The sequence below is a fragment of the Taudactylus pleione genome, unplaced genomic scaffold, assembly GCF_031769625.1.
Source record: "Taudactylus pleione unplaced genomic scaffold, aTauple2 ptg000086l, whole genome shotgun sequence".
Taxonomy (NCBI): Eukaryota; Metazoa; Chordata; class Amphibia; order Anura; family Myobatrachidae; genus Taudactylus; species Taudactylus pleione.
The window spans coordinates 23,074,755-23,090,007 of NW_028284488.1; the positions used below are offsets into that span (position 1 = coordinate 23,074,755).

Here is a 15,253-nt window from a genome sequence, read left to right on the forward strand (position 1 = left end):
ATCCCGGCGGACGAGATGCTGGCCGTCAATATATACCACTGCCGGGCAAAATGCAGACGACGCTATCCACTTACGTATCAGGATACCGGCGTCTGAATCCCGACAGCTGACATCCCGATCATAAGACACTGGAGCCAGGGGGGGGGGGTGTATTAGGTTTAGGCTCCCCCCTTAGAGGGTTAGGCTGCGTGGGGAGGGGGGTTAGATTTAGACACTCACCTAGAAGGTTAGGTTTATGGTGCAGAAAGGGGTGGTTGGGGTTAGGCACCATCGGAGGAGGGGAGGGATAGGGTACTTACAAGCCTCCATCTGGATCTTCAGCTGTCGGGCTTCCGGGGTCGGTATTTCATACCCAACCCGGTTAGGGAATCTGGTGGTGCAGTTATTGCATTTGTCAGTTTTGTCCTTAAGCACTGTATAGATATCTTTCAGATTTGGCAACTGTATGCCAAATCTAATTAGAATTCCAGCCTTTTAGCACTTAGGCGTAGCAGACATATTGGGCTGTGTATAGACACTATTAATCTTATAACACTAAACAGATTTTAGCTAATTATTATTTTCATTACCAATAATTTTGTTTTCCTTGAAATACTCCATGGCAGCCATTACAAAAGGTAGGTTCCCTTCTACGTTCGGTAAAGACAGGTTAGATAATAAACCATCCCCAGTTAGTATATAATGTGGCTCCTCCTATTTCCCTGTTCCTTTTGAGTAACTTCCCAAGCTGTCTTGGAAAAATATATATGATCTCAAAACAACATGGGTGGAAGATTTGGGGCGTTGCAGAGTATTTCAAGGACAAAGAGTTACTGTAATTATAATTTGTTTTTCTCTTCAATCTTCCATGACTCCTATTGTAATAAAATGTTCCCAATAAATTGAATAGGCGGGTACGAAGAAACTAAGGAGCATATTCAACATAACTAGTTTTACAAACCTTTCCCTACATATTGTAATTTTCAAGTAAGGAAGCCATTCATTAAACTAGTAAGACAGGAGATATCTCCTGGTTACAGTCCTGCTATGATAATTTCCACAATCCCATACTTGTGTACAGGGATGTAGAAATTATGCCATTCCTCAAATTCTGAAAATTAGGTATTTTCGGAATTTGATCGTGTTACAGTACGCGATCTTTAGATGGCATACAGCCCCCGTAAGGCTTCACAAGCTGCCGTTTACACGGCAGCTTGTGAAGCTGTGGGAATGCAGCGGGACTCCGCTCCTCTCTTCCCCTTCTGCTCTCCGTCCTGGCTGGCTCCCTGCCCTGCCACTGCATGCTGCTGCAGCGCGAAGCGTCTCTCCCCTCTATCCAGTCCCCGGTGGCACTTGTAAGTGCTTAATTAACTGATTATTTACTTTAAACGGTTTATTAATAAAATAGAAGAAGCACTTACAAGTACCGGGGAACAGACAGAGGAGAGACGCTTCACGCTACAGCAGCAGGCAGTGGCGGGGATAACATTGATATTTAAATTAAAGGGTTTTTTTTATTTTTCAAACACTTACCGCTGCTGTTATGCATGCTGCGCATGTGCCGCTTTTGTGAATGTAGTCAGCGCATGTGCTGCATGCACAACAGCAGTGTTAAAGGAGGAGCAGGCAGGAAAAAGTATCTCTCTTCCGAAAAGCTGTCATCACGAAAATGACAGCTTTAAAAGCTCTGTAAACAGTTAGCTGTTTTTGCCCAAGAAGTTGCCACTGCTTGTGTTATGTGGGCTCTTAATATCTCTGTAACATTACACTCTTCTTGTAAGCCTTCACTTATCTGCTCTATGTGGAAATGGCTTGCTTAGAAGAAGCGTGTCCTTTTCAAGATTACAAACCTCTGTTCTATGTTCCTAAGGCCCTCTGTCTGGATAAATTTACAGTCATTGCTCTCTTCAGAGCTAACAAATTCAATGTCGTTTTTTTTTTATCATCAACCCATGACAGTTGGATTAGATCTTAGAAACACTTTCTAATCTTAGATTTTTAAAAAGGTTACATGCACCACAGTGACTGATTCTTTTGGCAGAAGAAACTGCACCAGGAACATTACCTTCAGTACCATCCATCTCCGAGAGACTTCCTGTATTATTGATTGAAACAGGGCAGCTGTCTGAGCATTAAGCACTAGTATGCAGTCCCGTAGAACCACAAAAGCACTTATAGGGGGGTGAATTCTCTTAACCTCTTGGAAAAGTGAATGGTCAATTCTTATGATTCCAATTTGGTCTCCAACAAGCACTCAGCACTGATACTTGTACCTGTAGAAAGTCATGTATATGTGGAATGGTTGGTATAGTATCTTACAAATTCTAATATACTATTGGAGAGTTCTTTGTCTTCCTTGCCTTTTGTCACTTAATGATTCTGATCCTCCTTGCTCTATGAGCGATTCTATTCCATTACACATAGTTGTTGTACGTCTGGATGAAAGATTGGACCCTGAAGCAAAAAATCTGGTCAAGGAGGTAGAGGTCATTGTTCCTCCTGAAGCATTTGACAGACTACTGGGAACCATGGATATCATGGCCATAAAGGAAACTTTATAATAAATTTAAACAATTCTAGTTTTTTCTTTCATCCCTCTCACATGCTGAGAAAGATTATAGAAAATGGAGGGAAGGCATAAATTATCTGAAACTTGCGTAGGAATTTCACTGCATCTACCCCTTCTGTCCCTGGAACTTTGTGATAAGTGAAGAATCTGGGTTCTTCTGGCTTTCTGGTTTGTTGCCATAATTTCCACTCTAAGGAGCCCAAATTTTTCTGTGATTGAATAAATTCTTGATGTAAAGATCATTCCCTTGGAATAGTGTACCTGCGGCTAAAATAATCTACCACTGCATTCTCCTTACCTGAAAAGTGACTTTAGGTTTCTTTGTGCCAGAGAGAACCATTTTGTTGCCACCGCCATCATAGCTTTTCGTGAGATTTTTAGTAAGGTGACTACTTCTCTGTTGTCTGAAAATACTCCTAGATGCTTTCCCAGTAACTGTTAATGAAAACATTAACTTGCTTTTTACTACACATTGCTATAATTTTCAGTAGATTTATTAAAAATGTCCTCTCCTCCAATGACTATGTACCTTGCTCAGTCTTTGCCATGGAAGGAGATCCCCTTTCATATGACAGTTACTATGTTTAGTATGATATTTATTTAGACAGACAAGAATTTTATTTGCTATAAGGGGACAATTGACTCTCTGTTCTGTTAATAATTTAGCAATGTTTCTGCAAATATGTTATTGCAGGTTTGTAGACGGTTTTGCAAAGCCTCTACTGAGTTTGATGGAGTCTTGAAGCATAAAGAGACATTTCTGTTTGGATTAGTGATGAAACTGTATTCTATATCTATTACTTATGGCCTGACAAACTCATGGTTCTTTGGTAGATTGAGTCAACAGGTCTGCGTATTGTGAAATGCTGCCCTTTCTGGTAATAGAGGGGACTGATTCAAACCATAGTCATTGTGGGATTCTGATTTTTGCCTTTCATCTTTAATCTTGAAATGACTGTCTAGAGTTAAAAGGAATGTTCTGCAGTTTGTTTTATTCCTTTATAGCTTGTTTTTGAATTGCTGACATAATAAAGGATGAAAATACATAGGGGGAGATATTCTAAGCACTGGAGAGAGATAAAGTGGAGAGCAATAAAGTATCAACCAATCAGCTCCTGTCACGTTACATGCTGTTTTAAAAAAATGGCAGTTAGGAGCTGATTGGTTGGTACTTTGCAGTCTATTTACTAAGCTTTGGATGGAGACACAGTGACTCCAAAGTACCAAACAATCAGCTCCTAACTGCCATGCCACAGGCGGTGTTTGAAAAATGACAGAAGCTGGTTGGCTGATTGTCATTTTTCAAACACCGCCTATGACATGGCAGTTAGGAGCTGATTGGCTGATACTTTATCTCCGTTCACTTTATCTCCATCCAAGGCTTAGTAAATAGACCCCTTTATCTCTCTCCAAAGCTTAGTACATCTCCCCCTTAGTCTTTTGATCCTGTGGCAAACTTCTGGGGACTTTTGTAATGTGTAGACTAATTTTCTGTCCACATAGAATGCTTCTCCAAATAGATTACCAAGGCTATTTTGGACTGAACTTCTGCTGCCATGGGGCATAAGCAGAGGGCCCTTCTAGTCTCTACTGTCTTCAGCAAGGTCTATGTTACCATAGACCTTGCTGAAGAAACAATGGTGTCTAAAGAGTCCTTACATTGGAATTCTATTCCTTTTTGCATTATTCCCATACTTCTTAACAGGAACCCCCTGTTTACCTTTTTGTTGAGATCCATATGGATGGGTTCTCCCCATAATTAAGGGCTTTACTGAGGCTATGGCAATACTTTATTTCAAGGTAGTTCCTGGAGTAATTTGAAGCTTTTTGAAGAGCTCTCTGCCTTTCTATGGGTTCTCAAAGAGGAATTTCAATTTGCATCATTAAATGGATACATGCGGTTTAGTCTTTTATCATTTTCCAGCCACAGCCAGTCCTTATGGATCAATTCGTTCCCCAAGATGCATTCTTCAAAAATGGATTTTAGCAGTGTCAAGGATGTTATTGCCTCATTCACACCCATGGTTTTGCTTAGCATAGAGAGATTTTTAGTGACAATACCTTCTATCATACAAGTACTTTAATCTGTTCTGGAGGCTGACTCTTTCCTTTTAGTCTGAGAACTGCACTTTGTACAAAATGATACCTTATTCAGCAGAGAAGGGTTAATCACAAGATACACCTACTTGCTTTCTTTTTTCTTTTCTGCAACAGTACTGAAGCAGCATACACTGTCACTAAACCTATCTGGTATAGATGCACACAATATCAAATACCCATAATGAAGGGCTTACCTCAAGCTGATTTCTTTTGGTCTATTTAAGTCTGACTTGAGCTTCCTATTGCCATCGGGTGCTGTTTCCTCCATGTGCAATTCATATCACTGTTCCTTTTGGGGTAGGTAGTATTTTAGAGCTGTTTCTAATATTTTCCCTGCTACCTATTACATGTCTGGTGCTTTTCAGTAATGCAGTATGCATACGTGGAGAACGCTGGCAACTATCTAAGAGTGTGCTTTTGAATTATACAGCCAGATCTGCTCCTGGAGGTAGCATACATGTGTTCCTTCGGTAACCAGCTCAGACCTTGCAACATCAGATGATGTGTTGACATGACTGAAGAGCAAGCTAACTACCTATTGCTAGACAAGAAAAATATGCCAGGGAAAGGAGGCGTTGCATTTTATATATCTTCTGGGGGCATTTTTTAACCAGCTGTCCTTTACCTGATTTATAAAAGCTACCCATTGTAATGACTGCCATGGAGGACTGAAGTAAAAATATTTTCACATTCGCTGTAGTTTTAATTAAAAATATATCTTTATGAAATGTGAGAAAATGCTGTATTGTATGTTTAACAATACGTAAGTAAAACATAATATATTAAAATGATCGATGTTCCAGTATTTCTACTTCAGGGTCTATAGGGGTCCAAAGGGTGACCTTGGGGTATAGCTGGATCCTGGATCCTCGGGCACCACGAAGTTAAAGCTTTCAGCTGCTCCCAGGATGCACTTGGGTCCAACCTCCCCTATACCCCGCCCCCGAGCCACAGGCACCTCAGTTTAAGATGGTGCCCGGCCGGAGTCGGGTCACCCTGCGGGGGGGGCTGCAGGAGCAGCCCCCTAAAGCTTTTTATTTTAACTTAGTTTAATTTTTTTACTATAGTTTTTTTCTCCAGAGCGGCAGCGATGGGCTGTCTGTACAGACACCCACGCTGCCGCTCCTTCTCCCTGCTGGCGCCGCGACGCCAGCACTGAACTGGGGATCGCGGCGGGGGAGGCCAGAGTCTGTACTAGCCGGACTCTGGCTTCCCCCGGGACTGCTGCCGGAAGACGCCGGGGAGATTAAGGTAAGCCGCGCACCGCTGATTAGCGGCGGTGCGCGGGTTCCTTGTAAATGCAGTCCCATGCCCCCGGTCTAGGGGACAGACCGGGGGCGCTAGCGGTGGCGGCGGGCCCCCCCTCCAGCGGAGGCATACCCCGCCAGACCACTAGACCACCAGGGTAAATTATGCGGCAAGCGGGATGCCGGCAACCCGGGGGTTAAATATGCTAGCCAGGGGAGGAAGCTTTCCCTGTCTAGCGGCTCCTCCCCTCAGCTCAGCGCGCCTTTCAGCACGGAGTCTGGCGTCGCTGAGCTGCAGTTATTCGGCCACTCCTCCTCTGAGGTCTCCAGCGGCCATTTTCTTACTGGCAGCGCGGATACTCTCGGGGAGCACGCGGACCGGTCCCCCTGTGTACCTCTCCCCCGACAAGCACAGTGTACACAGCACTATAGCCCTCCCAGACACTGAATCTGGGAGGTTGATTGTAGTGGAAAGGTGCAGTGAGTATATCTTCCTGCATGGTATGTGACTTTTGCTAGTGCTGCCTGTCTGTGTCTTTTTTCTACTTACTGTCAGCCTATACCTATCCCTTTCCTTCTCCTACAAGCCCTACAGGTGTGCGGGGGAATGGTGTTTCTACTGACCTCACCTATATAGATCACGTATTTGTGAGGTCCGTCACATACAGTTGTGTGCTACACAGTACCATATTGTGGGCTGTTGTTCAGCACACTGGTGAGTGCGCACGTTTTCTTCCTAAGTCATGTCTGAGGAGGAGATTGAGCACTCCGGGGCTCCGGTATTGTTCTCCTGCAGGCGCTGTTCTGCAGGAGTGGATAGGGAGGATTTGTCACAGGACGGCCTGTGCGGACGGTGCCAGGCGCTCCCTGGTATGTCTAAACCTCCTATGTCGCAGGAGCCACCATGGGCGGTGTTTTCCCAGGTGCTGGTGTCCATCGCGGACCGTCTGTCGGTCCCGACTGCCGCCCCTACTAGGGCGTTGCACCTGCCTGCCATCCCCCATTCCCCGGGTGTCCCACAATTATTGCAGACTCCCCCGGGGTCTCAGCCTGTTGGTCCCTATGCGGGGTTGCCAATGTTTATTCAGTCCACCCCTGTGGCACAGCAGGCTGTGGTGCCGTTTCAGGCTCCTGTGGCAGCTCCTCCACCCTGGGTGGATGCGCTTTCCCACACTGTCCAAGATTTGGCGGCAGCATCTTCGGCTTTTCAGTCGATGTTGCGCAGTGACGTGCCCTCCAGGGCGTCTAAACGCTCAGTCATGGCGCAGGCTGCTCATCTTTCGGATTCTGAGGGGTCCTCGGATGATGGTGAGGTGCAGGATGACTCAGCCTCAGATGCCTCAGTCCAGGAGGTAGACACTAAGTCTTCCATCAATGTGCGGGCTCTGGTTAAGGCGGTGCGGGCCATTCTTCTGATTGAGGATGAGGTATCCTAGTTTTAAAAAAGCTAAGGTTACTTCTGCAGCGTTCCCCTTGTCTGATCAGTTGACTGATCACATGGCGGTGGCCTGGCAGACACCCAGTAAGCGTTTCCTGCCACAGAAACGCTTGGCGTCCAATTATCCATTCCCGGAAGCGCATTGTAAGAAATGGGAAACTCCGCCTGCAGTCGATTCCCATGTAACACGCCTCATCAGGAGTGCTACTTTGCCATTGCCGTCTATATCCTCGCTGAAGGATCCTACGGACTGGAAGGTGGAGACTTGTCTAAAGTCTATTTATTCTCTCTCAGGGGCTGTAGCCCGGCCGTCCATGGCCATCTCCTGGGTGGCCAAGGCCATTGAGGGGAGGGCCAACGCCTTGGAGGACACGTTTACGGATGAAGCTCCGGACGTCCAGAGGGCATTGTTAGGACAGATGAGAGATGCCGCCTCCTACATTGGAGAAGCATCGTTGGATGCTAGCCTGTTGACCTCTAGGGTTTCGGCGGCAGCAGTGTCTGCTCGTAGATCCTTGTGGTTGCGGTCTTGGAGAGCAGACGCGGATTCAAAGAAAGGCTTGGAGGCCTTACCTTTTAATGGAGAATTACTATTTGGTCCGGACCTGGACAAAATAGTACATACCCTGGCAAAATCCAAGTCAGCCTTCCTCCCTTCAGCTACTACACCTGCTAAGGTCCGGAGCTCGGCCTTTCGGGTTCAGGGCAAGGCAAAGGGTCAGTCCTTCCCGAGGCAGTCCGCACCCAAGACCGCCTCAAAGCCAAAGAAGCAAGCCTGGAGTGCTAGGCGCCCTTCTTCCAAGCAAGAAGATAAGCCTTCTGCGTGATGGGACGGGCCTCCCTCTGGGGGACCCCAGAGTGGGAGGCCGACTTCAATTCGCCCACTGCTGGCACAATACCACCACGGATGCCTGGGTGCGAGAAGTGGTCTCCCAGGGGTACGCCCTGTCTTTTCGGCACAGGCCGCCTGGCCAGTTTTTTTGCACAAGTCCTTCTCAGGACAAAACCAAGGCCTTGCAGGTTCAGGAAGCCATAGAGGCCTTGCTGACGGCGGGGGTCATTATACCCGTACCACAGTCTCAACGTGGGATGGGGTATTACTCTACGCTGTTTCTGGTGCAGAAACCCATTGGCTCTCATCGCCCCATCCTCAATTTGAAGTCCCTGAACAGGTTTCTCAGGGTTCCCAAATTCAGGATGGAAACTTTGCGTTCCATCATTCTGGCGATGGAACCAGGGGATTATATGGTCTCCCTGGATATCCAGGACGCCTACCTCCATGTGCCTATAGCAACATCGCACCAACGGCTTCTGCGGTTTGCTATTCTCCACAACCACTACCAATTCAGGGCTCTACCCTTTGGTCTCTCCACGGCACCAAGGGTATTTACCAAGGTGATGGCGGTCATGGCGGCTCATCTTCGGAGCCAGGGAATACAGTTGCTACCGTATCTAGACGACCTCCTCTTGCTGGCAAGCTCCCCGGAGGTACTGATCCAGCATCTCCACCTGACGGTCGCTTGTCTACAGGCACACGGCTGGTTGATCAACTGGAAGAAGTCCTCCCTCATCCCATCACAGCGGATGGTTCATTTGGGGGCCCTGCTGGACTCTCGTCAACAACGGATTTTTCTGACTCCAGAGAAGGTCTCCTCCTTACAGCTGCGGATTCACAGTTGTCTGAGCAGTGGCAGAGTGTCGGTGCACTCAGCGATGAGAGTTTTGGGGTCCATGGTGTCAGCATTCGACATGGTGGAGTTTGCCCAGTTCCATTCCAGGCCCCTGCAGGGGCTGATTCTTTCGGAATGGAACGGATTGCCACACAGGATCCGCTCTCAGATGCTGGTGTTGTCCTCGGAGGTGCGTCTGTCCCTAGCCTGGTGGCTGCAGACGGCTCATCTCCTAGAGGGGCGCCCCTTTTGGATCCCGGAATGGGTTCTGCTCACGACAGATGCCAGTCTCCGGGGTTGGGGGGCGGTGACAGGCTCCTTGTCACTTCAGGGTCGTTGGTCGGCGGAGGAAGCGCTTCTTCCCATCAACATCCTGGAACTGCGGGCAGTATACAGAGCCCTGCAGTTGTCCGGCACCGCTCTTCACGGAAGGGCCGTTCAGGTGCAGTCAGACAATGCCACCACGGTGGCGTACATCAATCACCAGGGAGGGACTCGCAGTCGAGCTGCGATGTCGGAGGTGTCCCGCGTCCTGGCTTGGGCGGAGAGCTATCTTCCAGCTCTCTCGGCAGTTTTCATCCCAGGAGTCCTCAATTGGGAGGCAGACTTCCTCAGCCGTTATGACGTGCATCCCGGGGAATGGTCGCTTCATCCAGAGGTATTCCAACTACTCGTGGACAAGTGGGGGCTGCCAGAGCTGGACCTGATGGCGTCCTGTCACAATCACAAGCTGCCTGTGTACGGGTCAAGGACAAGGGACACAGGCGCAAGTCTGATAGACGCGCTGTCGGTGAAATGGCTGTTTCATCTGGCTTACTTGTTCCCTCCGATATCTCTGCTGCCTCGGGTCCTGCGCAAGTTCAAACAGGACGGAGGCACACTGATCCTGGTGGCCCCAGCGTGGCACTCCGATCTGCGGAGCCTGTCCATCGACGCTCCGTACCTCCTACCTCAACGGCGGGACCTGTTGTCTCAGGGGCCCTGTCTTCTCCCGGATCTGGGTCGACTATCTTTGACGGCGTGGCTCTTGAGACAGCCGTCCTGAGGTCTCGGGGCTTTTCTAGCTCCGTTATTACCACCATGCTGAGGGCGCGCAAGCCTGCTTCCGCGAGGATCTATCACAGAGTGTGGCACACTTTCTTTCAGTGGTGCGAGGCCAGAAACTATGATCCCCAGGTGTTCCGGGTTTCGCGTATTCTGGCTTTCCTTCAGTCGGGTTTGGACTTAGGATTACGTCTTTCTTCGCTGAAGGTGCACGTGTCTGCTCTGTCGGTGTGGTTCCAGCGCAGGATCGCTGCTATGCCGGACGTACACACCTTTTTCCAGGGAGTTTTGAGAATCCAGCCTCCCTTTGTGCCACCTGTGGCCCCGTGGGATTTGGCGGTGGTTCTTCGGGCCTTACAGGGTCCGCCTTTTGAGCCCTTGGAGTCAGTGGAACTCAAGTGGCTAACTTTTAAAACTGTTTTCCTCTTGGCAATTGCTTCTGCCAGGAGGGTTTCAGATTTGGGGGCGCTTTCTTGTCGTCCCTCTTTTCTGGTTTTTCATCAGGACAGAGCGGTGCTTCGCACTCGTCCTGAGTTCCTGCCTAAGGTGGTTTCCAGGTTCCACATTAATCAGGAAATTGTTGTACCAGCCTTTCAGTCGCCTGATCTTTCGGCTGGGGAGGCTTCCTTAGACGTTGTCCGTGCACTCCAGGTTTATGTGGACCGGACTAGTTCTGTGAGGAGGTCGGATTCTTTGTTTATCCTCTTTGGTTTTCACAAGAGGGGTTGGCCTGCCAACAAACAGACTCTAGCCGTTGGCTTCGTTCTGTTATTATTGAGGCTTATATGCAGGAGGGTTTACCTATTCCAGCCTCTGTTAAGGCTCATTCCACTCTGTCTGTGGGCCCTTCTTGGGCTGCTAGCTGTGGCGCCTCTGCTGTTCAGCTCTGTAAGGCGGCCACCTGGTCTTCCATTGAGACCTTTTTGAGGTTCTATGCGTTTGACACCTTTGCCTCTCAGGATGCATCCTTTGGGCGCTGGGTTCTCCTATCAGCACAGGAGTGTCCCCGCCCTTAGTTGGACTGCTTTGGGACATCCCCAAGGTCACCCTGTGGACCCCTATGGACCCTGAAGTAGAAGACAAGAGATATGGTAAGAACTTACCTTTGTTATCTCTGTTTCTACGAAGTCCATAGGGTCCACAGGGCACCCGCCCTGACGCACCTGGCTTCATATGGGCTCTGTGACTGGTCACCGGTTTTCCGTCTCCCATTTCTGTGAGTATGGTTCTTGTGTGTTCCAGTCTTCCTTCTCTCTGTTTCATCTCCTCCTCCGGCCTGGGCTGCTTACCAACTGAGGTGCCTGTGGCTCGGGGGCGGGGTATAGGGGAGGTTGGACCCAAGTGCATCCTGGGAGCAGCTGAAAGCTTTAACTCCGTGGTGCCCGAGGATCCAGGATCCAGCTATAACCCAAGGTCACCCTGTGGACCCTATGGACTTCGTAGAAACAGAGATAACAAAGGTAAGTTCTTACCATATCTCTTGTTTTTATAGTAATAGAGAGATATATATATATCCAATATGTACTAGCCTGAGAGAAAGCATTGATCGAGTCCTAATAGCCTAAATTTTTATTAGAATAAATTAAGAACAAGAAAACCAAAACTATTTATAACAAAATGCCCTACAGGTAAAATAGTAGACAATGCTGCCATATCCATATTTCAAATAGGCATAATGATTCCACAAAAGTTTCCAGTATAAATGTACTGTATGTGGAAATGTAAAATGCATCCCATTGACATTATAGTGTGTTGCCTCGCTCTTACGGATTGGTGGTTTTAAAAAAACCAAATCAAATATTTTACTGCAGCAGATGCTGCTATTTTGAAATTCAGATTCCATGGGCGTTGGCTTCAGTTTTTAACTCCTGAAAATGACCTTTACTGTACTCGCAGGCTTACATTATATTCAGCAGACAAATAATAGTAATGAAATGTATGAACAAAGCAATAAAGATACCGTATATACTCGAGTATAAGCCGAGGTACCTACTTTTACCACAAAAAACTGGGAAAACTTATTGACTCGAGTATAAGCCTAGGGTGGGAAATGCAGCAGCTGGTAGTGCCCCCAGTAGTAATTCCCCTGGTTGTGCCCCCAGTAGTAATCCCCCCCCTGGCAGTGCCCCCAGTGGTAATACCCCTTTTCAGTGCCCCCAGTGGTAATACCCCTTTTCAGTGCCCCCAGTAGTAATCTCCCCCTGGTAGTGCCCCCAGTAGTAATCGCCCCCTGGTAGTGCCCTCTGTAGTAATCGCCCCCAGTAGTCCCCCCCCCCCCCAGTAGAGAGAGACTTAATAAGAATAAAAAATAAAAAAATCACTTACCTGAAACCCCCGCTCCTGGTCCCGCCGCTAACCGCTCCTCCGGCCGCTTTGCATGGGAGAGACGTCATTACTCATGACGTCTCCCCCATTACCCACTGCGGGAGCTGGAAGATGGCTCCCGCAGTTGGAGCAGCAGCAGCCGCTGAGAGTCTGACAGACTCTCAGCGGCTGCTGATTACAGCAAACACAGCTGCCGGCTCCGGCGGCTGTGTGTTTGTGCTGTGTAGCGCTGACCAAACTCCGTCCGGTCAGCGCTACACTTCACTTCAAGTATAATCCGACGGGGTACTTTTTCAGCACAAAAAATGTGCTGAAAAACTCGGCTTATACTCGAGTATATACGGTACCTTGTTAAAATAAACTATTCTACACTATTTGAGACATAGTATAAATGATGAACGTACACCAGATCCTGTAGCGTGTACAGACCACCCGATAAATCGCTTGGTCGCACCGTGCATCGCTGGGTACGTACTGTACATTGTATGCGTACCCATCTTGAGGGCCTGATTCTGAATTGCATGCAACTTTGTTGAAATTGTGTACACAGAAGTCTAATGTATCTGAGTCACACAGATATCTGCAGTTGGACCACCCTCAGCCCTCCATCTGATAGAGCAGCCGTCATGCCTGTTATCAGCACTTACACCTTACCCCATGCTAGGTACATATGCATGACTCTGAATATGGTGCAACTCTGGCTACATGCCCACTAGACTGTTTTCTTTTGTGCGTACACCCAGTTGCTGCCCAGTAATGCCCATTTGACGGACGAAGAGAAACTATTGAGATGCGTCGGACTTGGAATCGCTCGTATATAAGCAGCCATCTGCCTATTACAGTATACTCAACAGCGCTCATTTTGCTGTTCTCCTATGGGGTACAAGGAAAAAACTAACGCTTCTGCTAGTGGCACAATGTGATTGAGCCACTACTGTCTTGAATCGCCTCAAAAGTAATTTTCATTTACAGATTAAAAAAAATTACACAAAAGAACATTAAATATTTTTAAAAAATAGAGGGGCATTCATGAAATGCTGGAGTAAACAGGTATGTTTTGAGTCTGTTTTTGAATGTTTCTAGAACTAAAAGCTTGAATCCCAAATGAAGTAATGATGTAAGCCGTTTATAATCATGTATGTTTTCTCCAGGGATGGCTCATTACATGTAACTTGCACAGACAAAGACACTGGGAAGTCAGAAATGATCACAGTTGAAGAAGCATCATAGCATTCTTGAGCGAGGATCAACCATGCTGCATCTACGTAACACAAAGGACAAGTTCAGTCATTTCAAAGTCTTAGCAACAATGTTATAAGCTTTATAATTCCTGAAACAATTAAAATATTTAGACATCCCTCATAATGCTTGCTGTTATCTTAAGTCGTTTTTTGTTTTGTACTGTAAATGCTACAACATTATCCCACACCTTACATGTTGTCAAGCAAAGGTAACCCTGATACGTTCTTTTCGGTATAAATCAAAATTGTGTCCACCTGAGTTTGAGAGAGCCCACGACCACTTTAAGTTTGCATCCAAGAAGGATATGGTGTACTTGTTTGTTCATTTTGGAAGGGTACCCCCCTCCCAATATATTCCTTTATCCCAGAGGTTCTCAAACTCGGTCCTCAGGACCCCACACAGTTCATGATTTCCAGGTCACCCAGTAGGTGCACAGGTGTATGCATTACTCACTGACACATTTTAAAAGTTCCACAGGTGGAGCTAATTATTTCACTTGTGGTTCTGTGAGACCTGCAAAACATGCACTGTTTGGGGTCCTGAGGACCGAGTTTGAGAACCTGTGCTTTATCCAATTTTCTTAATTTTATTTCTATGTTACTGTATAATTTCTTAAGTTATTTAACACAAATCTAAAACTAAAATGTGTCCCATGAGCCTCATATTTGTATATATGACCTTAAGGCAGAAGTATAGCTATACTATTCTTTATTGTTTTTAATAAAGTCTTTAAGCTTAAAATAATGTATGGTTTAAACTGAAAGGTCTGCAACTTGGATATACTGGATGTTCTAGTGCTTTTAACTGCTGCAGTTTTCATTTAATGGCATATTTCCCCATGTCTTCTCCTGTCCCTTGTCTTGCCAAATATATTTGAATAAAGTACATACAGGTAGTGGAAAAGAAATGGAAATACATGGGTAAATGAGTGACCCTAATATTTGAAAACGAGGGCTTCCACACAGGTATGACTCATGCATTAATTCGGCACATAGCATCTCAGCATGGTCAGGATCATATAGAATAATGTCTATAATCACAATTGCCATGACTGTTGCATTTGACAGGAGCTTTAGTTATTATTGAAATAATGGCCAGAAAAGAGGCAAAGTACTCTAGTAAGGGGCACAAGGGCACACCCTCACACCCTTGTCGTGCCCCTTATTTGAGTACTTTGCCTCTTTTCTGGCCATTTTGCATTAACTATTGATCTACTCTGGGGTGCACCCACACCTAGACCTATTACTCAGAATTTGAAGCCTACTTAAAATATTGTATTTGTTACCAAATAAATATGCGGTAATCATCTGTGTATGTGTGTGTATATATATATATATATATATATATATATATATATAATCAAATCCTTTTTAAAATGTACGTTTAATGGACGCTTTCACTTTTTTTTTTTTAATAGCCAACCCCTCCCCAAACTACAATTGTTAAGGCCCCCACAAATGGTAGAATTTTTTAAACGATTTGGCCGTTCCCAACCGATTGGAACGACCAATTGTTTAAAAAATGCAGTGTGTGGGGGTGATCGCGATCCAATGCGCGCTCCCGCGGATTGTGGTCGCTGCACTTTCATGCATGCAGAAAGATCAGCGACATATCATGCACGATTTGAATGACATTGTTG

The 15,253-nt window shown here is 46.6% G+C and overlaps 1 protein-coding gene across 1 annotated transcript in view; it reads left to right on the top strand.

Moving 5' to 3' along the window:
• Positions 1 to 14,905, top strand: part of HSPA14 (heat shock protein family A (Hsp70) member 14) — a 53,404-nt gene extending 38,499 nt beyond the window's left edge. Inside the window, exon 14 of the mRNA XM_088468782.1 lies at positions 13,524 to 14,905. Coding sequence (XP_088324908.1) covers positions 13,524 to 13,602 — 79 coding nt within the window. The 3' untranslated portion in view covers positions 13,603 to 14,905. The remainder of the gene's footprint in view (positions 1 to 13,523) is intronic.
• Positions 14,906 to 15,253: the final 348 nt, after the last annotated feature.